General features: G+C 39.7%; 3 protein-coding genes across 8 annotated transcripts in view; all 3 read left to right on the forward strand.

Moving 5' to 3' along the window:
• Positions 1-10,247, forward strand: part of LOC105938405 (xin actin-binding repeat-containing protein 1) — a 37,257-nt gene extending 27,010 nt beyond the window's left edge. For 3 of the 6 annotated variants that reach the window (XM_036124853.1, XM_036124851.1, XM_036124852.1), the window contains 3 exons: positions 1,285-1,436; positions 1,720-1,767; positions 2,770-6,999. In XM_036124853.1, coding sequence (XP_035980746.1) covers positions 1,368-1,436; positions 1,720-1,767; positions 2,770-6,978 — 4,326 coding nt within the window. In that variant the 5' untranslated portion in view covers positions 1,285-1,367 and the 3' untranslated portion in view covers positions 6,979-6,999. Of the gene's footprint in view, positions 1-1,284; positions 1,437-1,719; positions 1,768-2,100; positions 2,444-2,769; positions 7,000-8,706; positions 8,838-9,404; positions 9,589-9,701 lie in introns of those variants that run through there. The other 3 variants (XM_021307381.2, XM_036124854.1, XM_036124855.1) reach the window with 3 other exon arrangements.
• Positions 7,204-8,409, forward strand: LOC118556735 (xin actin-binding repeat-containing protein 1-like). Its single transcript, XM_036124856.1, has one exon. It carries the CDS (start codon positions 7,217-7,219, stop codon positions 8,255-8,257), a length of 1,041 nt encoding a protein of 346 aa, XP_035980749.1. The 5' UTR covers positions 7,204-7,216; the 3' UTR covers positions 8,258-8,409.
• Positions 10,248-11,814: 1,567 nt separating the features above from the next.
• LOC105938416 (solute carrier family 22 member 13) lies at positions 11,815-19,241 on the forward strand. The gene is made up of 10 exons (XM_012880142.3): positions 11,815-12,737; positions 14,909-15,012; positions 15,110-15,264; positions 15,374-15,545; positions 17,649-17,769; positions 17,846-17,940; positions 18,014-18,228; positions 18,397-18,505; positions 18,621-18,815; positions 18,900-19,241. Exons 1-10 carry the CDS (start codon positions 12,363-12,365, stop codon positions 18,973-18,975), a joined length of 1,617 nt encoding a protein of 538 aa, XP_012735596.2. The 5' UTR covers positions 11,815-12,362; the 3' UTR covers positions 18,976-19,241.
• Positions 19,242-21,125: the final 1,884 nt, after the last annotated feature.

Raw genomic sequence — 21,125 nt, forward strand, 5'->3', positions numbered from 1 at the left:
TTTACTGTAAACATTTTTTTTTTCTAATTGGTTATGCTAAAACTGATTCTGGACTCGAATGTACATTTAGTGTCCTTCATATATATTTGCATCTGTGGGTCAGTTTTGGCAAGAAGACTTTTTTTCTTTTAGCCATTTTCTTTATTTCAAACCTGTAAACATTAACAGTCCTAACCTTTTGTTTTAACACATTATATAGTTCTTTCTAACATGTTTTAAAAGAAGGAAAGGTAATCTAACATGTATCCTCAGCCCATTTTATTGGTAGATCACAGCCATCACCATCTACAATAACTCTTTGAAGAATCCTGTATAGTATGAGTGAGAACAACATTTAATTTCCCTTTGGTGATTAATAAAGTATATTTGAATTTAATTGAATTACTTATGTTCCCCATACAGATAAGCACAAATCTGCCTTCACTTTTATTACAAATTTTTGCGAGTGGCTCTAAGAAATGGCCATCTCTCACACATCTTATCTGTACCCCAGCCAGGACAACAAGAAGTCAGGGATTAATAACTGAAAAAAAAAAAAAAAAAAAAAAATATATATATATATATATATATATATATATATATATATATATATATATATATATATTCAAAATAAAAACAATGTCAGTGATAATTTGGGGCGATTTTTTTGAGGCCTTAATAATTGTGGCACCATATAAATAAATAAATCAACAAAATTTCCTAACAATGATTCTTTCCTTCCATAATAAATAAATGTCTTCAAATGAAAGTTGGACTTTTCTAAAGTTATCTGTGTTAGCTTAAGATTTGCCATTAAATATGCCTTTAAAAAAATGTATTCACCTTTAGCAGGGATGTCATTAAAAGGGTAAGGTTCTGTATCAATACTTCAATTTAACCTCAGTAGTGTGTGTTTTGTTAGCAAAAGGTTCATTTACTACTGTTTTTGTCTGCACTCCTACCCATGTTTAGCTTCAGCTGCAGGGATACACCCGTGCTTAACTGTCAGTATGTGTAGCACTGGAGTCAGGTGTCTTTCCTGCTTCGCCACAAGCATACATTTATAACTCAGCCGCATGACAGCTGGTAAATATCAGGTCAGGAAGCCCTCTGAGCAGGAACCCAAATTAGCACCTGTTGGTGACGTAAACATTAACATGGGAGAATTAAGCAATACATTACCAGATGACCAGCGGTTTTAAATTTCTCCTTTGTCAATTGCATCTCGTTGTACTTTGTGTGAGGGGAAGAACGGCCTGCTATGTGTGTTAAAGTTTTAAGCTTATGCCTTTGATGTCTCTGCAGATGAAAAGAGGAGGTCAGCTGGAGACTTCAGAGACAGTTCTTTCATCCAAACCAAAGAGATACTGTCCGTCTCCGTCAAAGCTATGTCTGCTCTCTATATGTCAAAAGTGGCAAACCGGGAATCGACAAACACCCCTACTAAAGTGAGAAAGGTCAGTCAGTTAATGATCTGTTTTTCTCTTTTGATTCAGGTCAAAGGGTCTGAATCAATATCAACGCGATGAAGAGATTGTTCCTAAATTATGATTCTGTCATTCATTTTGCACATCTTCCCTAAAACATGATTTACATCACTTGTAACATAAATTGTGGCAATACCTGTTTGCACTTGTGTCAGCAAGCAAATGCAAATACACTATTATGAAAGCTCAGATGGTGTGTCACATGTGAAGAAGCACAAAACTACATATTCTCATATCTGATGTCTCATTTCAGGAACAAGCTCAACCACAGGAATCTGGAAAACGGGTAAAACTAACCAAGGTAAAGCAGCATGTCACCGTAATTTCTTTGTTTTGTTTTGTGATGATTTGGCGTGTGGATCTGGTTAACTTACCCTGTCACAATAACAAACATTTTCTCCAGCGTTATCTTACCTAAACCCACTAAAACCAACAACTGGCTGTTTGTCCCGAGAGAAACAAGATGCACAGTTGCTTTTGAAGGAAGGAATATTATCTGATGGTCGGTTATTCCTCATATGTTAATTGACCAGGCGTAACATTATGATCACTGACAGCTAAAAGTAAAAGTAAACGAAGGGGTTTGAGTGAATTTGAACAGGGCCAAATTGTGATGACAACACAACTCAGGAAGATGAGCGGTCGAAGCTCGTTGATGCACATGACAAGAGAAGCTTTTTGCATATGGGCTGCAAAGCCACAGATCAATCAGCTCGCCTATTCTTACCCATATCCATCATCAAAGCACAAACAAGAACTGGAGCATGGAGCAATACAAGTAGTTGGCCTAGTCTGATGAATTATGCCACTAACATGGATGTTACTTGATGCACCACTTACTTAAACACTGTTGGAGAACATATGGAGACAATGTTCTGTAGTGGCTAGAGCCTTATTCAGCAGCGTGATGCACCTTGCTATGAAGAAAGAAATGGCTTAGGAACAGTTTGAAGAAGTTCAAATTCAATACATTGAAGCTCCATCTCACATTTTAGATCTCAGCTAATATTCTGACAATGTTATTTCTAAGCAGCACAATTAATTCCTTTTGGGGCATCATTTCTTGGTGTGAGCAAGTTTTTTCCCCGCTTTTTTTTTGGAGTTCACCTAATCCATTGACACCTCAGCTTGAGTGAAAGGTACGCATCCATGCCTGAGCTTGGTGGTAATACTCGGCTCCCACTTTTGCAAGTAAGTGTGTTTGTCGTGACCCTAACCCTGCCTCTAGAGCATGGCTTTCATTGACTGGTTATTTCCATCAAAGAGGATCAAAAGAGTAAGACCAATACTTTATTCTTTAAAGATGAGCGATCACTCCCAACAAAGAAAAGATGACCTCCAACCACAACCTCCAGAAGAGCATCATACAGGACCGGAAGACATCTCTGAGGCGCATTCTGACCAGTTAACGTCACGCCAACTTTCCAGGGAAATGTTATTCCAACAACGACAGAAGAACGAGCTGAGGCGGCTCCTGAAGCACACCTGTCCCGAGCTAAAGATGCTGGATGATGTTGTGGCTGAGGAGTTTGCTGAGGTTCTGAGCTCTGAAATAGATTCTGGTGGCGAAACCGGATATGAAGGAGAGGTTCTCTCAAGATGCTTGGTATTTGAAAACCGTGGCCGCAGCAACAACACCCCAAAGATCAATATGGCGGAGGGAGCAGTGGAAAGGCGAGATTATAGGAAAACATCAGCTGTTTTTGAAGGGCTCAAAGAGGAACCTGACACTAAGAGTTTTAAAGGGATGACGAAATGCGATAAATCTCCGGATTTAACGTCAGAGCATAACAAAGATGTTGCAGAAGAGGTGGTAAAAATAGATGTTAAGGCGACCAGAAAGGTTTTTGAGAATCAGTCATCAATCACATACAAGCCAGATGATATTCAGAGGAACGTTCCTATGGTTCTGAATAAGGAAAAGATAGTTGGAAAAATAATTAAACAGTCTGAAATATCTTCTGCAGACAACACAGAAGGAGATAACAGAAGTAGGAACAGGGATTCAGAAGAAAAATCGCTCTGTCTTAATACTGTCGGTCAAAGTAATGAAAATGGCATTACTTGTAGTAAAGAATATGCCAGTAATGATCCCCCTCTTGTGGAGGGTTCAATGAGTTTTCTTGATTTCGAAGGAAAAAGTGAAATGTTAAATACAAACGCAGATCTTTTCAAAAATAACCCTTTTATTTCCACAAACATCGAAAAAGAGAATTCATACAGCCACGCATCAAAAACTCAAAACCAAAGCAGTGCAGTAGCTGAAGACTATCCAACCGCCAACGTAAAGACCAGAGCACATTTGTTTGAATCAATGCCATTTGACAAAATTAGACATCAAAATCAAGATGAAATTGAGACACTGGTGGAAAATATCAAAGAAACATTACATTTCCTCCACCATGTAAAAGCCATTCACTCAGAGGGGGTAATTATTGAGGTAAACGAGACAATGAATGCCAAAAAGTCAAAATTCACACTATCAGATATGGGACCTGAAATAAAACACGATGAGGTGGCGGAAGGTGGTGCACAAAACTTTATAGTCCAGCTGCTACCACGGATAAATCTAAAACCTCAGATTACTTACCTAAAGGAGGACAGTAAAGGGTTAATAGAGGCCACAGTGATGGATGCACTAGCTCACCAGCATCAATTCAGCTCAAACAAGGACGTTGAGTTAAAAACTGCCAATGTAGTTCAGCTGGTTGAGGATATTCTCAATCAGGATAATTCTCTAAGAAAAGGAGTGATCATTCAAGAAGATGCCAGAAAATGTGCAGAGGTCATTGTTTATTCCCTCTACAAGTACTTTGATGAAGACGACGTGAAGAGTTATGTCTCACCAAAAAGTGCAGAGCATGATGAATCTGAGACAAATACAGGATCAACGTCAAGGAGCTGTCAAGACCAGTCCTGGTCAAGGTCAATCAGGGCTAATGTAAAATTGTTCAAAAGCTGTATTGAAAAAGGTGACTTGGAATATTTAAGATCTCTTCATGATGACGAACCAACCATTCAAAACAGCGAACTTAGTCAAAATAAAGCACCTTTTAGGCAGGATGATGAGTCTCACCATCAGGAAATAAGTGACCCAGCTGAAGAATATATCCAAGTGGATGTAAAAACACTTAAAGGCATGTTCTCTGATGAAAAAAGTCCTAGTCATGGTAAACATTTCAAATCTTCTGCAGTAGCATTTGGAAAGAGCCAGTTTCCTATAGAATGCAATACTGGGGTATTTTTGCTACCACAGCCTAATAATAGTTCTAATGCATGTTTCGGTCACAATCCTAAAGAAATAGTAGTTAATTGTGATGGTCAGGATGATAACAGGGTCCACCAGGTTGAGATGGCAGAACTTCCAGATGGGACTAGTGACTCAAAAGATGATATTCATAATTTTTCCCAAGCTGAAACTGAGGCCAAATGTGGTTTGTTTCAAGAAATCCATACAGAAGAATTTTCTGAAATACCCAATGCCAATGTCAAAGCAGATATAGTCACATTTTCAAGAAAAGAAGCACAATTACCTCAAGAAAACAGAAACCCAAAAGAGGAATCATGCTTAGATAAATTTAGTAAGACGCCCTTTCCTAAAGAAATAATCTCTGGACTTGATTCAGATTGGCAGCACAAAAACCCAGAAATGGCCTATCAAGACACCACTTCTACAAAACTGAAAACTGCTGAGACATGCAAAAACCTGAGTGAAGACTCTACCGAATTAGTTAAAAAGGAAAACAGTCAAATTACCATTGACTGTGCACAAAGTTCAGAGGAAACGCCTGCACAAAAAGAAGGGGAAGTTTGTTATCAGGGTTCAATCCAAGCAGCATTGGATTCCTTGGAGAAGTCCAACATCAATGTCACAAGGGGAGACTTTAGGGCAGCTATGATATACAGGCACTCCTACAAATCCAATCAGAAAACATCACAAAGTGATGTTCAAAAGAGCAGTAATACTGATCTTCGCTTTATGGCTGAGCCTGAAGCAAATCAACAACAACCAAAGCAAGAGGTGACTGTGGTAATTTCAGAGCCTCCAAACCCAATTGAAGAACCACTAAACCTAGAAGTAGCTGTGGCAATGGTGGAGCCTCCAAATCCAACTAAAGAGCCACTAAACCTAGAAGTAACTGTGGCAAATGCTGAGCCTCCACATCCAACTAAAGAGCCACTAAACCTAGAAGCCACTGTAGTAAAAGTGGAGCCTCCCCGTGCAACTGAACCACAAATAAACCAAGAAGTAACTGTGGCAAATGCTGAGCATCCACATCCAACTAAAGAACCACTTAACCTAGAAGTAACTGTGGCAAATGTTGAGCCTCCACAACCAACTAAAGAACCACTAAACCTAGAAGTAACTGTGGCAAATGCTGAGCTTCCACATCCAACTAAAATACCACTAAACCTAGAAGTAACTGTGGCAAATGCTGAGCCTCCACAACCAACTAAAGAACCACTAAACCTAGAAGTAACTGTGGCAAATGTTGAGCTTCCACATATAACTAAAGAACCACTAAACCTAGAAGTAACTGTGGCAAATGCTGAGCCTCCACAACCAACTAAAGAACCACTAAACCTAGAAGTAACTGTGGCAAATGCTGAGCTTCCACATCCAACTAAAATACCACTAAACCTAGAAGTAACTGTGGCAAATGCTGAGCCTCCACAACCAACTAAAGAACCACTTAACCAAGACGTAACTGTGGCAAATGCTGAGTCCCCACAACCAACTAAAGAAACACTTAACCTAGAAGTCACTGTGGCAAATGCTGAGCTTCCACATTCAACTAAAGAACCAATAAACCAAGAAGTAACTGTGGCAACTGCTGAGTCCCCACATCTAACTAAAAAACCTATAAACCAAGTAAGTGTCCCAAATGCTGAGTCCCCACACCTGACGAAAGAACCAATAAACCTAGAAGTAACTGTGGCAAATGCTGAGTCTCCAAACCCAGTTAAGCAACTATTAAACCAAGAAGTGACTGTAGCAAACCCAAACCCAACCAAAGAAACATTAAATCTTAAAGTGGCTGTTGCAAATGATCAGTCAACATACCCACTCAAACACCATTGTAGGCCCACTCAAGGTGGTGCGTCAAAGAATAGCAAAAGAGTCAGCGGCCCCAAACCTTCAATACCACCTAAACCGGAACATTTAAAGGGAAAACATCTAGTTAATCATCCATCTGCTACTAGGCAATCAGAGAGACACAATATAAGTACCGTGGAACCCAAAGAAAGCCTTTGCCAGGTTCCCCAGCCTTCAGCAACGACACTGGTTTTGAGTCAAGAAGAATCTACCATAAGGCCAGTGAATCATCATGGAAATGACCATTCAGGTGAAGCCACAGAGATGTTGCCACATATAAAAGGGAAGTCTGAAGTTCAATGTTTGACCATACTCTTAGAAAATAATGAAACAGATATAAAAAACATAAATGTTAAAAGCCAGATAGAAACTCTGGTAAAGGACAAGAACCCTCAGAACCTCAACAGGAAATGACAATATAAATGAAACCGATGAAACCCACATAAACTTCCATGAAGCCCGGCAGAAATTTGGAGGTAAGGTGGTGACATCAAAAAAGACGGCCCCTGTAAAGCCAAAAAGGGTAAAGGGTTGTCAGTCAAGCGAGAAACCCCAAAAGCACTCATCAGGAGAATGCACTACAGATGACGCTGTCAAAATTAGGGCTGATCCATTATCTCACACATGTGGAATAACTGCTGACAGCGCATACATGCATGACAAGGACACAAAGCAAGAAATCAAAGTTCAAATGAGGGAAAAGAAGGCAAGAATGGAAACAGAGGATGAACGCAGACAGCGACTGTCCGTACACATGGATGAGATCGTGAGAGGGAACGTAACTGCGGCCATGGAAATATTTGAACACTTGAGAAAGCAGGAGCAGCTGCAAGGCATTCTGAGTCGCGTGCAAGAAATTGAAAGTGACACGAGTGAGGTTGATGTTACGTCTCTCAGGAGGGTGTTTGAAAGCGTCCCTGACTGGGTTGTCAAAGGAGACAAAAAGAGAGAAAAGAAGGTCCAAGAAGAAAGTAAAAACAAACAGATGCAGTCACCGGCAGACATGACAAAAAGCAAATCCTCAATGGAGTATGTTTATGGAGATCTTGAGCGTGCAAGTGAGGAAATAATGAATCTAAAAGAGCAGACTTTAGCCAGACTTAAGGATATTGAGGACACCATTAAGAAGGCACTTTTTTCTGTGTCCACGCTAAAATCTGACGCAGATATCGCAGGTTTATCAAATATGTTCAAAGAATCCATGGGGGTTGCGCAAGGATCTTCATATTCTGACAATCTTAGCAAAATTGATTCAAGCCGAACCAAACCACAAGAAAGTCCTCTTCCACAAAGAGGCACCTCTACATGGGCTTCACCATCTCCCAGCTCAGATGCATCTGCTACAAATCAACGGCAAAGTCCTCCCTCCTCACCTGCATCCATCTCCATCCAGTCAGAGGCTAGAAAAATGGATAAGACAGAGGCTGTGCCACAGGGAACTTCAATCTGTAGGAAGTGTCAACTGAACCCGAGGCCAGAAGGAAAATTTCAAACTACGAAGACAGTGACATGCAATAGCCCCAATCAAGGTAAAAAAGTAGACCCCACGCAAGAAGGGAAGAAGCAAACTTCTGACAGCCACCAACATCGAGAGCTCAGCGTGCTCCAGGTGCAAACTGACAGCGAGGGAAACAGTATTAGAGGGACAGCGGTTAGAAATTATGAGAGGACTAATAACTCTGGTAACCAGTAACACACAAAAACCTCCGCTCTTGTTGCTGCTCAGCCAGAAACAAAAGCAACCATAAGTCAGGCTGTAATCAACCCTGTAACAAATCAGCTATCAGCACATCCAGAGGTTCAGCAGCCAATAAATCAGGTCAATGATTTGGATATCTGAACAGACAAGTGTTTCTTTCTCTTACATGTTCTCACATTATCACTATCGTCTAATTAATTAAGTGCTAGGTAGATTGCTCATTTATGCGTTTATTGCTTTTGATATTTCTTAGGTTTTGATGTTTTTAATCATTATTGTTGCTGCTTCACTATTGAGTTGTTGTTTTTTTGTTCTACTTCACATTTAAATTGTGTTAATTTTTTTATTTGTATCAGCCACTTTGGAATAAATCATTTTTGTTAAAAAATAACCTCCTTGATTTTGACTCTCCGAAGTAAACCCAGTTTAATTTTTCTTATCAGTTTCAACCAACTTCTCGAGAGATGTGCTCAGCCTGTCTGAAGCCGGTATATCAAATGGAGAAAATTACGGCAGACAAATACATTTTTCACAAAACGTGCTTCTGCTGCAAAAAGTGCAAGAAGAAATTAAGGTGGGATATGAAGATATGTTTCACAAGTGTCTCTTTCAGTTTTAATCAGCCTTTACTACTCTTTCTGATTTAAATTTATTTTTTTTTGCCAAAATATTTACCTATATGTAGGCCAGGTTCTTCATGACCATGGCAGTTTAGTTTTAAAACAATCTTTTCATTTTACCAACACGTGTTTTTTTCTGACTGGTAGTGGTATTAATAATTAGCTGCTACAGTAAAATAAAAGAGCAGTCACCTAAATCGTTACCATCCTATTGTTTCAGAAGAAAGTTATGTTTGTAACTTTTTTGCTAAAGTTGACACCCCATCCCCCACCAAAAAAAATATATAAAAATAATATTTTAGTAATTCCTGACATTGGCTGCCAAACACTGCAAATATAACAATAACTTTATTGCCTGCACCTATTATAGACTATTAAAAGCCATATTCACCATCTATTATACTGTAACTTTGCAAAAGCAGGAACTCTGCCCTCATACATTTTTTTTTTACCAGATATATTTTCTGACAACCAAACAAGACGGACAATTTGAATTGCTACTAACATTTACTTCTTTCTAGCATGCAAAATTACACACCTTTGAATGGCGAATTCTACTGCATATTTCACTACCAACAACTGTTCAAACGAAAGGGAAATTACGATGAGGGCTTCGGACACACGCAGCACAAGAACAGATGGCTGGTTAAGAATACATTGGGCGGGATGAATGATGAGTCTGAGGCATAACTGTGCAATGTGACAGTGAGTAACAACACGGGCCAAAAATGATCACCAGTATTTGTACTGAAATTCAGACATTTTCGCTCTTAATCACTGTAATCCTCTTTGAAACCACGCTCTCTTTGTGTCCTCAGCTGGTGAGTGACTATGACAACACAGAGAATCCTAATGAAGATGTGTTTGAGGCAGCTTGTTCAACAGTGTGCACTAACACTAAGAGAACTCCAGAGGCTTTTAAACTGCATGATAATGAATGTTAGACATCATAAACTCTGCTTTTTTTTAATGTGTTGACTTCTGTTGAGGCACGTGTAATCGTCTCTTTATCTCTGACTCCTTTTTAAATTCTGCTTCATTGTGCTTTTCTTGGTTTAAAGCCACAGCAACAAATTACAATAAGGATAAAAACCAGGGGAGTGCAAAGGAGAGACAAAAAATGTCCCTTCTTGTTGTGATTACCAGATAATCAAGAACAAAATTCTCAAGAAAAATGTATGAAGATGTTTGAAAGAACAATGTATTTTTATCTGTTTCTGTTTCATTCTGTATATTTCTGAGGAACGCACAGGAAAAAAATAAAGGTGTGTTTTGTAATTAGATTTTTATGTAGTGCAGTAAGTCGTTATCACCTTTGTGCAAAGAGCAAAAATGAACCACATAAAAGCTAACTCTGTAATTTCCCTGTGTTTCCGTTCAAATATCCTTTTATGAACTGCTGCCTCATTTGGTTGAGTGTGTTAAGTTGTGTTGTGCTGCTCCCTCGCTGTTTAAAACTGAGTCTGGTACTTTGCTCCCAGTGCCTTCAGGTCCATTATTCTCTCTATCTTAAAACATGACTCAGATGAGATTTTACAACTTGTTTTTACTAGCCTTCACGTTGTCTATCGTCTACAATAGACGTGGATTTTGTGCAATTACAGACCTCTTCTGTACACTTAAAGGGACAGTGTGTAACTAAATTGACTTTTTATTAGCAAAAAGTATTGCTTATATAAATACATATTCTGCTCGTGTCTAATAACAATCACATAAAAATTAAAGCGTTCTCATAGCTTAGAATGAGTTGTTTATAAATACATAGGTGGGAGTTCACCCAATGAAAGACGGCGCGTTTCAATGCCATTTTCGATTACAGTAGCTGAAAGGGGACAAACTTATTAGCCTTACGCATTTTACCTGTAAATGAAGATGTCTTGTTGGTGGAGACGGAGTATAAAACAAGCAAAAACGACCACAGATCATCCTACTTGCCAATATAAGTTGAAATAAAGGACCATCAATACTCTTTGCCCAGAGAGAGGGAAGAAAAAGTAAGCAAGAAAAGAAAAAAAGTAATAATTGGGGAATACAAGAGTCTTTATCGGCGTATGTTTTACCAGCGAAAATTCATGAGGGAGCGGGGATTCAAAATAGATGCGGAAGTTGGAGGCTTCTGTTGGACAGGTAAGTTAATTCAATATAACAGCATATTTAGCTATCACCTGAGGGGTCACTTGAACGCGTGTCACATTGTCACATTTATGACACTCCGCAGCTTCGGTAGAAATAACTTAACTGCAAAGCACCAGCGCGTTTTTTTAATTCACTAAGCGCACCACTAGATGGGAGTAAATCTTACACACTGTCCCTTTAAGAAAACGTATCCTGACTTTTAGGTCCTAATGTCCAAGATGTTCAATAGGGGTATAATGAGACCTTGGCAGTGTGAGCATGGCCCAGCTTCTTCTGCTGATCCCAACTCCTACAGGGCAGTTTGTGGAAGAATAATATATTCAAATTTCTTGGTTTTGTGTAGCTAAATTCAGTACCTGACAGAGTAGCTTGAGCCTCACTCAACGTGAGCTCAGTGGGACTGACGGTAAACAGAGCTTGACTGTTCGAAACAGCAAGCGGGGGCAGCTATGTGACACACAGGGATCCCCACACACAAATAAATGCAATGTAAAACGTGTTCAAGGCACTAATGAAATATAAATGTTATTTTTAAGCATACAGTTCTTGTGTAGCCCTCCTTTAGTGCAGCCCTGGGCAACTGCCCATGTGACCCGTTTCAAAATTGCCATTGTTTATGAGGTTGTGAAGAAAGTTTGTCAGAAAAGTTAGACCTACGTTAAAGCAACATGTTAATCATTTTGTCTGTTTTTTAAGGAACCCAAGCTTTCTGTTAAATACCTCTGCTCCATTTGGAAAGCCAAAGAATTATTTTTATTATTCCTTTTCATTGCAAATCGAATAATAACATTGGAAAGACCAGAAAAAAGGTACTAAATGGAAACAGAGACCCGTGAAGACCAAGTCCAGTACTCATATGATTTGTAATAACATTATAGTTTTCTCAGATTTTTTACTCATTGCATGAGTAATGCTAAAATTAAAACCCTCAGAGGGATATTACATGTCAGACCCCACATCTTTGTGACCACAAAACAGCAGCTATCATGGTTCATTTGCTCTTGTATACATAACAACGCTGCGCTGATGTTGTGTTTATTTCACAATATTAAGTTTAGTTTTTTTATAGAAGAAATGAAGAATGTTTATTTTTTTGGTTGTTTTATTAGAATCTATCAAATAGTATTACCAACAGCTGTTTTTGTTAATTAAATGAGAAATAATGATGACCCATTTCCGACATCGTTGTTTGCTGATCTGTCAGTAATTTGACAGGACATAAAAGTGCAGTGATTGCCTGTTTAAACATTAACTCGAGGGATGAGAGTCGTTCTAAGAAGCCAGCTTTAAAACCAAAGCTATCATTCGTCCTCGTTGCTTGCCAAGGACTTAAGGAGACCATTATGAGCGACTTTGGGCAAATCCTGAAGGAGATCGGGGAATTTGGCTTGTTTCAGAAGCGTTTGGTGGCTGCGTTATGCATCCCCAGCATATTTCTGGCGTTCGATGTGATCGGCCAGGTGTTTACAGGCATGAACTTTCCGCACGAGTGTAACACCGACTGGATCTTGGAGCAGGGGCCCAACCTGACTGATGAAAGACAGCGAAACCTCACCATACCTGTTAACAGCGAGGGACAGTTTGACAGGTGTAAAATGTTCATGCCCGTAAACTTGGACCTGGAAACCATTGAAAAGTACGGTCTTAATGACACGACAGGATGCACAAACGGATCCGATTTTGAAATGCCCAAAGGTGCCTCCAGCATTGTGACAGAGGTAAGAAAATCTTGAACAGACCACCATAAAAAGATCATTTTGGCTGGTCTCCAATACACCACATATTCTTCACTGAATGATTGACTGATGCTAAATAAGTGCTGACTTTAGAACAATGGTCAGCTGAAAGCCACATGATTTAAAGGCACAAAGTGCTTTAAAGGGTTTAATCGGTCGACAGTAAAGCAGAATATACAGAAAACATGCCTCAACAGACATATTGATTGTTACTGTACTTTAAGAGTGTAAAAATGTTAGATCCATAAATCTAGGTTTTAATAAACATCAACAACAAACATTTAAAGGCATTTGGTAATGCATGGGATAGACAAATCATTAAATAAAACTCACAGAACAGGTTTAAAACTCCTTGAACTGTAATGATTGAGGAAAAGGACCCAGAATTCAGCCAGACCAGCAGAGGTTTCTTAAAAAAAGCTCTTTAATTACCAACTCAAAAAATGGGGAAAAATCCAAACAGATTGTAGAACAAAAAGATGACAAAAAATAAACTAACAAGCAGGGCAGACAAGGCAGGAACAGACCGGACAGACTGGCACAGGTCTCTGGAGGAAAAGGGGTCAAAAATCCAAAACACAAACCAACACACAGAATTGCAGGAGACTCACCCATACTCAACAGGACAACCTGGCACTGATGTCTGGTCTCAGCAGTTTATATGAAGGTGGAATCAGGTGAAACCGGTGAGAGGTGATTGCAGCAGGGGTGGAGTTAGGCAGGTGTGCAGAGTAAGTAATTAGACCAGACATCAGTGCCGAGGCTCAACACAGGAACAGATCACAAATACAAAACCTAAACTAAGAAGCATCTGAAGACATAACTAAAACAGTAAGCACAAACCTAAACAAGAATCCAAACCAGACAGAACTCAAAACAGCCAGATAACAAAAGACATGAAAGAGAAGGAAAACTAACACTAACAAACCATAACAGAACTCAGAATATTACATGAACAAATCAAAGAGCCAACAACATCCTAAACTGGAAGAAGGTTCAAAGTTTAGAGATTGGAGAATCTGCACATCATCCCAAATTAGGCTTTAGATACCTGAGCTTTACCTAAGAACATCTTAGGTAAAGAACATGAGGAAGAGGGTAGAAAATCATTATAAGATGACAATTTTTGTAGGTATCAATTAAAAAGGATGGTATATAGCGTTAAAATAATATGTTTTACATCCAGCCCGCTTGTTTTTTTTTCAGAGGTTATATTTTTCCATCCATTCAAATTTAATTAAATAGTATTGCAAATCTAGTTAGAGCCCTTGTAACTATTCTTAAGTACAGTATCAAGATTTGATATATCTTTAAAGTTTTCTGCATCCTTGTTAAGAAAACTTTGCGATCAGTATCTAAAGACAGTAGTTTTTACTTCCTTCTGTCACAAAACAACCATAACCAATTGTGTTTACTTGGAATTTTACGTACATGGTGGACCAACACAAGTAATCGTGTTGCAAAATTGTCAAGTGAGAGGAACAAATACATAGTTTTTCAAAAGTCTTCATTGACAAAAATCTGAAAGGAGGGATGTGCATTTGTATTCAGCTCCCTCGAGTCAAAAACCAACGTTTTTGTGCATCATCTTTGCAAAACAGCTCAAGATCAATGAGACTGGACAGAGAGCTACTGTAAACAATGATGTACAAGCCTTGCTCCAAACTCTCAGTATAATTTAGGTCTGGAGTTTGACTACGACTCTCAAACAGATGAATGTAGTTGGAACTAAAAGGCCTCACTGTAGAACTGGCTGCTGATTATGATTGGTGTCCTGCAGGAAGGTGAACCTCAGCTCCAATCAACTCATTTAAAGCATGTTTTTATTCAGGACGGCCTGGTATATCGCTTAGTCCATCCTCTCATCAACTCTGACCATTTATCCTGTCTGGATATGTATTTTAGAGAATGTGTAGTGTTGGTTTTCCTTCTCACATAACTTTTTTTACACGCGGGCTGAAAATTTTAATTTTAGTCTCATCTGACCAGTGTATGTTCCTTCACATATTTTCTGTCACATGATATTTAATGGAGTAGGATAACTTTTGCAAAGTGCTGAATGTTCCCATTTATTACAAGTTAACAAACCAGAAATACAGAAGTCAAGTTTAATTCCCTCGTTCCTTCGTGTGTCTCTTTGATTTCGCTTTCAGTTCAACCTGGTGTGCGACAGAAGCAGTTTCACTGAGGCCTCTCAGTCTGTCTACATGGCTGGCCTTCTGGTCGGAGCCTTTGTTCTCGGACAGATGGCTGACAGGTAACGACCGCTTACGTACAACCATTAACTACAACGTAGTCAACTTGCAAAGTGCTTTTTAGAAACGAGTACAATGTTTCTCCCTTTCTTTTTGTAGGTTTGGCCGACGTTTTGTGGTCCTGCTGTCGCTCCTCGTCTTGTTTGTGTTCGGAGTAGGAATGAGTTTCTCGCCCAACATCTATGTTTATATTGCTCTGAAATTTGTTTGTGGCATCTCAACATCTGGAATAGTTGGAAATGCCTTCGTCATTGGTTGGTATTGACAGCTGAATTTAATGCTACCTGTCTTCCTAGTACATAGCTGCAAATTAGACCAGTTAACACACAATGTACTCCACATTTGTCATGTTCCTTTAAAAAGGTGGAGAATGGAGCGATTCTTCAAAGTTCGCTCTCTGTACCATCATCTGCCACGCGTTTTTTCCTCTTGGACTGATGATCCTGTCTGGAGCTGCCTTTTTGATCCGCAACTGGAGGATCCTGCAGTTGGTGCTTTTCAGCCCTCTTATCCTCGTACTGGGGATCTTCTACTGGTTAGCATCAATATGACTGCATTTATAAGTAGGTGTGGCTGGATAATGCCAGCCGCACACATGTAGGTGCAATCCCAGAAGGGGGCGCTCCTTATAAATAAGCTGGGTGGTTTGGTGAGGGTATCTCATACTGAAAGCCTGCTCCTGCTTTCGGGTTACGTCGTTTCAGGTCCTTTACCCCAACCCCCCCAACGCCAACTTTAGGGCGAGAAAGAAAATAGAAATAAATTGAAGTCTCAGGCTGAATGTCTTCTGAGGACAGCTAAGGAGAATTTCCAGTCCAAAGAAAATCAGTTTGCAGAACAACAGAGCGCTAAAGAAAAAGAGGCCCTTCAGATGCAGATTGTTGCATCTCAAACTGAGGAAGCTAAAAGCAGAGACTGATGCTAAAGAGGTTCAGCTAAAGATCGACACATCTACTAAATTTAGATACTGCCTCAGGAGATTAAAGTTCTAATTGAGCAGATAAAAAGCACCTCTCATTCTCTGGAGGTTCCTGAGAATCAAATAAAGAAGAAATCTCTTGACCAAGCAAGAAAAGGAAAACTAAGAGGAACTAAGAAAACACAGAACAGTTCTTGAGCAACAGGTGAATCAACTAAAGCAAGATATTCAAAGGGAATGAAGCTTCTGACAGATATTTTGGTCTGATTACAACAATGGTGTTTCCTGTATCGCTGCATTAGCATGACCAGGTCACTAAATAGCTTTTGCTGCCCAGGCCAGGAAAAAGGGTTTGAATTGGGGAAAAACGCCAAGCCAAAATAAGCACTGTCACATTCAAAAACAAGCCCAAAAACTGCAACCCGTGAATCATAGCATTTGCAAGTGACTTTAGAGAAAAAAGAAGCCCAAAGTCGCAGACGTGCCAATAGTGTTGCCGTTCATGAGTGGCTCGTTCAAAAGAACAAAACATTCAAGTGAACAAACTGAAATGAATCACTTCATTGACTAAATGGTTTATTTCTCAGTTCAGTTAAGTGAGCCCTCCATCTCTTTTTTCTCCATTCAGCATTTCCCTGGGTGCAACTTCCAGGGAGGTGTTGTGTCTATTAAAAATATTTTCAACTTGCTCAAGTAAATTCAATCATTTGAAGATCATTCTCTTTACCAACTTTCCACATAGGCACAAGAAAGTAAGAGATTCTCCCAGTAGAAGCACGAGTAAAAATAACGTGACTTCATTGGTATCACACATTATTTTTATTACTTTGATTTAAAACAGCTTCTCACCTTCAGTTTTGAAATAGTGTTACCTCAGTAAATGTGGCGGGTGGTGGTCCATTAGCTTCCTCCCCATATCTGTCCTTCATCCGACCCAGAAAGCAAGAAGAGCATGAGGCAGGAATATCTCTTTCCCAAAGAAAGGGAAACAGAACAGAGAAGGAGATAAAAAAAATTATTTTAAGAGAAGCACAACAGACAGTTTAGGCAAATATCAGCAACTTTTGGCTCAGACTGTATCAAAGTTTTAGTCATTATTCAATTCAATTTTATTTATATAGCGCCAATTCATGACATATGTCATCTCAAGGCACTTTCCAAAGTCAAATCCAATCAGATTATACAGATTGCATCAGATTATACAATTATATTTTAGGTATCAATGGGCTATTTTTGACATCAGTATTGTGAGGATCTGACTGCCATCTAAACAACTGAATGCCCCTGACTGAACACATTTCCAAACAGGCAAACTGTTCTTTTATGTGACCATAAGAAAATATGCAATACCTTTCTTTCAGCCAGCTAACGGGCAGTCTGTAGCAACATTTGAGAAGCAGCAGCCCTGCATGGCCTTACGTTCCAGATAGCCACATATATGACCATTTAAACCCTCACTCCATCCATAGACTGGTTGGGGGCTCAATGGGATTTAAAATCATTTCGCAATTGGGAGGTCATGGGTTTGATTCCAGCTTCCTTTGCTACTACATGTCATACAGCTAAAGTGATAAAGTGCAATATAGCGTCAGTCGACTTAATATATGAGTAAGTGGCCCATGCCTAATTATAAAACCTTTTTAGACCCCATAGCCACAGAAAAAAAAAAGTAAAATCATCACTGTACAGTTTGTGATCCCGGGGTTATCTGTCAACCAGGATTCTCCCAGAGTCAGCTCGCTGGCTCATTACACAGGGCAGGAAGGAGGAGGCCATAAAGGAAATACGGAGAGCCGCTAAAGTGAACAAGAGGAAAGTACCGGAGGAGCTGCTGGAGAAAGTGAGTCGCACCAAATACACTCTGACTTCTGCCAAAACCAAACACGTTCTCACTAATCACGGCTAGAATTTTCTAGCTAGAAGGAGAAGGCGCAAACAAAAAGGGAACCATGCTGGACATCTTCAGGTTAAGATACCTGAGAAAGCGGGCTTTGATAATGAGCAGCGTCTGGTGAGTGTTCAGCTGCCACCTTTGTAGCTGCGTCTCAAAGGGACCTCTTAACGTATTTCTTGCAACTTAACAGGTTTGCAACAAGTCTGATGTACTACGGATTCAGCCTCAATGTTGGCAACTTTGGCCTGGATATTTACCTCACCCAGTTCATCTTTGGCGTGGTGGAGGTTCCTGCCCGTGTGGGTATTTTGCCGTTCCTACAGCATTTTGGAAGGAAAATATGCCAAGCCACGGTGCTGCTGTTCGGAGGTGTGGCTTGCCTCTGTGTTCTTGTTGTACCAAAAGGTAATAAAACTTTGGCTTGCAAATGTTTTATTTTTTTAAAAATCATCACAAATGACTTATTTATTTAGCTATCCTTTGAAGCTGTTGCCAAAAGGACATCTGAGAGCTATACATGTGTTTTTTTTAGCATAGGCATCATTACAGAAATTTAATTTGTTTGCCCATCAGATCTTCCCGTCGTGATCACAGTCATAGCTGTTCTTGGTAAATTTGCTGCCACTGCCAGTTTTGCCACAGTGTATGTTTATACAGCAGAACTATATCCCACCATTCTGAGGTAAGACAGCAACCTACAGGCAAAACTAAGGATTCATTTTAAAAAATTTATTTGGAGAGTATTAGCTTCATCGAAGTAGTGAGACTGCTGATGAGTTGATCTTCTGTCCTACCAGGCAGAACGGTGTAGGTCTGAACGCCATGTGTGCTCGGGTGGCAGGAATCCTCGCTCCCCTGATTCGCCTCTTGGATGTTTACCATCATACCATCCCCATGTTGATATACGGCATTGTCCCCATCGTGGCTGGAGGGCTCTGTGTGCTGCTGCCTGAAACTCGCAATGTCGAACTTCAGGACCTTGCTGAAAACAAGTGAGTCCGCACATTTTTGCCCCCGCTAGTTACTGTAGCTCATATTGCTAACATATCACTCGTTTCATTTGTTTATGATTTCAGACAATCGTCTGATGAAACTTCTGAGAAAGGGTCCTTTGCTCAAGAAGACAAGGCAGAAAAGTCTACAAAGTTGTGATTCATATTTTTACTGAAGCTCTGATAAAATGGTCACTGCTATTAGTTTGTATTGAGTTAGCTGTAGAGTTTATCAGTTAAAAGGTGCGTCACATTTTATTTGTTACAGTCTGTTTATTTTTTTGACACTCCAACAAAAATGTTAAATATTGAATTCATGTTTTTTTTTTCTGAATTATATGTAAATTATAATGGGCCTGCGCAGCATTTGTGTGTATTAGGAGCAACTTCTTTGTTAGGAACCTCAGAAAACCAGCATGTCAAAATAAACAAATGCAGTCTGTCCAATCGATGATGTGAATGATCTTTCCATCCAAAAATGTCCTGAGGCCTATATGTGATGTATTATAATAAACAGTACATTGCAAAAGTTTTAGGCATGTATGAAATGCCTTAAACATGGAAGGCTCTCAAAACTGTAAGTATTGATTGTTTATTTTTAGAATTTTGCCAAATCCGAAGATGGCAAACAAAGGAAAGATTCAAACCGCATCTCTATTTTGATGTTAGTACCCTTTGCCTTCTAACCAGCATTCAATTCTTGTAGGTCCACTTGAAAAAAGTATGGGATTCTGTAGGATTGCCATCATGTGATAAACCAATCATACCAAAAGGTTGTTAATGCTCGTCATTGTCGCATGTCGCTTTAAACAAAGAAATAACCTAAAACAGAAGCAGCTCAGTATGAGGCTTAAAACTGGGTGAGAAACAGTCAGACTTTGCTACCAAGATGAGGTTGAGGAAGACAGTTTCATGTCACAGGTCCAACACTGTGGCAAGGGCACAATGTGGTCACGCTGCATAAGCAAGGTCTGTCTCTCCCAGACAAATGTTTCAAATCACACGAGAAATGCTGTTCAAGCTCTTTTGAAGGAGCAGATGGAAACGGTCCATGCTGAAGATGGTACCGACTGTTTTGACGCAGCGATCAGCCAAGGAAACTTAGTGCAGCAGATGAAACACATCAAGGTTGTTTCCCTCCGAAACTGGAAGATGTCTAGCAGTGCCATCCGCTTGCAACAGGTTAAACTCAGAAGGGTCCAGCTACACATACCCAGTGTCCAGAGAAGTGTTGCCAGAAGTGACCTTCATAGAAGAGTTACAGCCAAAAAGCCAAAAAACATAGGAGCTGGGGTGCAGAAAAAAGGCAGCTGCTGCTCTGGACTGATGAGTCAAAAAGGTTTGGCACTAGCAGAAGATGGTTTGTTTGCCGAAGGGCTGGAGAGCAGTTCAATGTCGAGTTTCTGCAGGCAACATTGAAACATGGTGGAGGTTTTGCACATTCGGGGTTGCATTTCTGCATATTTAGGTGTGGATTTATTCAGGATCAAGAAATACAGGTTTATCAGTGCCTATGTTTGGTCCTAAATTTCTTCTGCGGCAGAACAATGACCCCAACAATACAGCCAAGGTGATTAAGAACTTCAGTGTGAAGAAAAACAAGAAGTCCTTTAAGTGATAACATGGCCCCCTACAAGGCCCTATCTTAACGTCACTGAATGTGACATTACTGGGATCACACAAAGAGACAGAAGGATCTGAGGAAGCTTACATCCACAGAAGAGCTGAGGTTAGCGCCCCAAGATGTTTGGAACAATCCAGTGTATCCGCAGTACCGGCACTTTTAAATTTTACCCCTCACCATACCTGGACTTTTTTCTAGCATGATGCACGTAACGTGACTCCAGGAGGACTAAAAGAAGACCTAAACTGAAGCAGAGTTTAGATTGTGAGAAATCCTTATTTCATGTGTCAAACAATGTTATCCTTTGGTATTTTGAATTAATTAAACTAAGGGAACAAATCACACCTTGTGACAGACAGGTCTTGTGACAGACCTGTGGGTGGCCACGGCCCCCCTTTGCCATGTCCTGGCCACCCCACTGGCCAGTGTAAATTGTAGGCAGGCGCTCTTCCTGAGATTATGTTGCGCTTTTATTTGTATCTGTCAGTATCCACTTTCCCTTAGAAACTGTTTTGTTTTCCAATAAATGCACAAATGTACACCTTATTCTAAATATAATTACACAAGAAAAAGGAATTGTTGTTCAACTCAAAATGTTAACTGTACCGTTACTTAAGTCTTTAAGATAGTTTTCTACAGGCAATACACTAGAATCCTGAAATTATGGCTTTTAGTTTAAGTGGCTC

The sequence above is a fragment of the Fundulus heteroclitus genome, chromosome 21 (assembly GCF_011125445.2).
Source record: "Fundulus heteroclitus isolate FHET01 chromosome 21, MU-UCD_Fhet_4.1, whole genome shotgun sequence".
NCBI classification, from domain to species: domain Eukaryota; kingdom Metazoa; phylum Chordata; class Actinopteri; order Cyprinodontiformes; family Fundulidae; genus Fundulus; species Fundulus heteroclitus.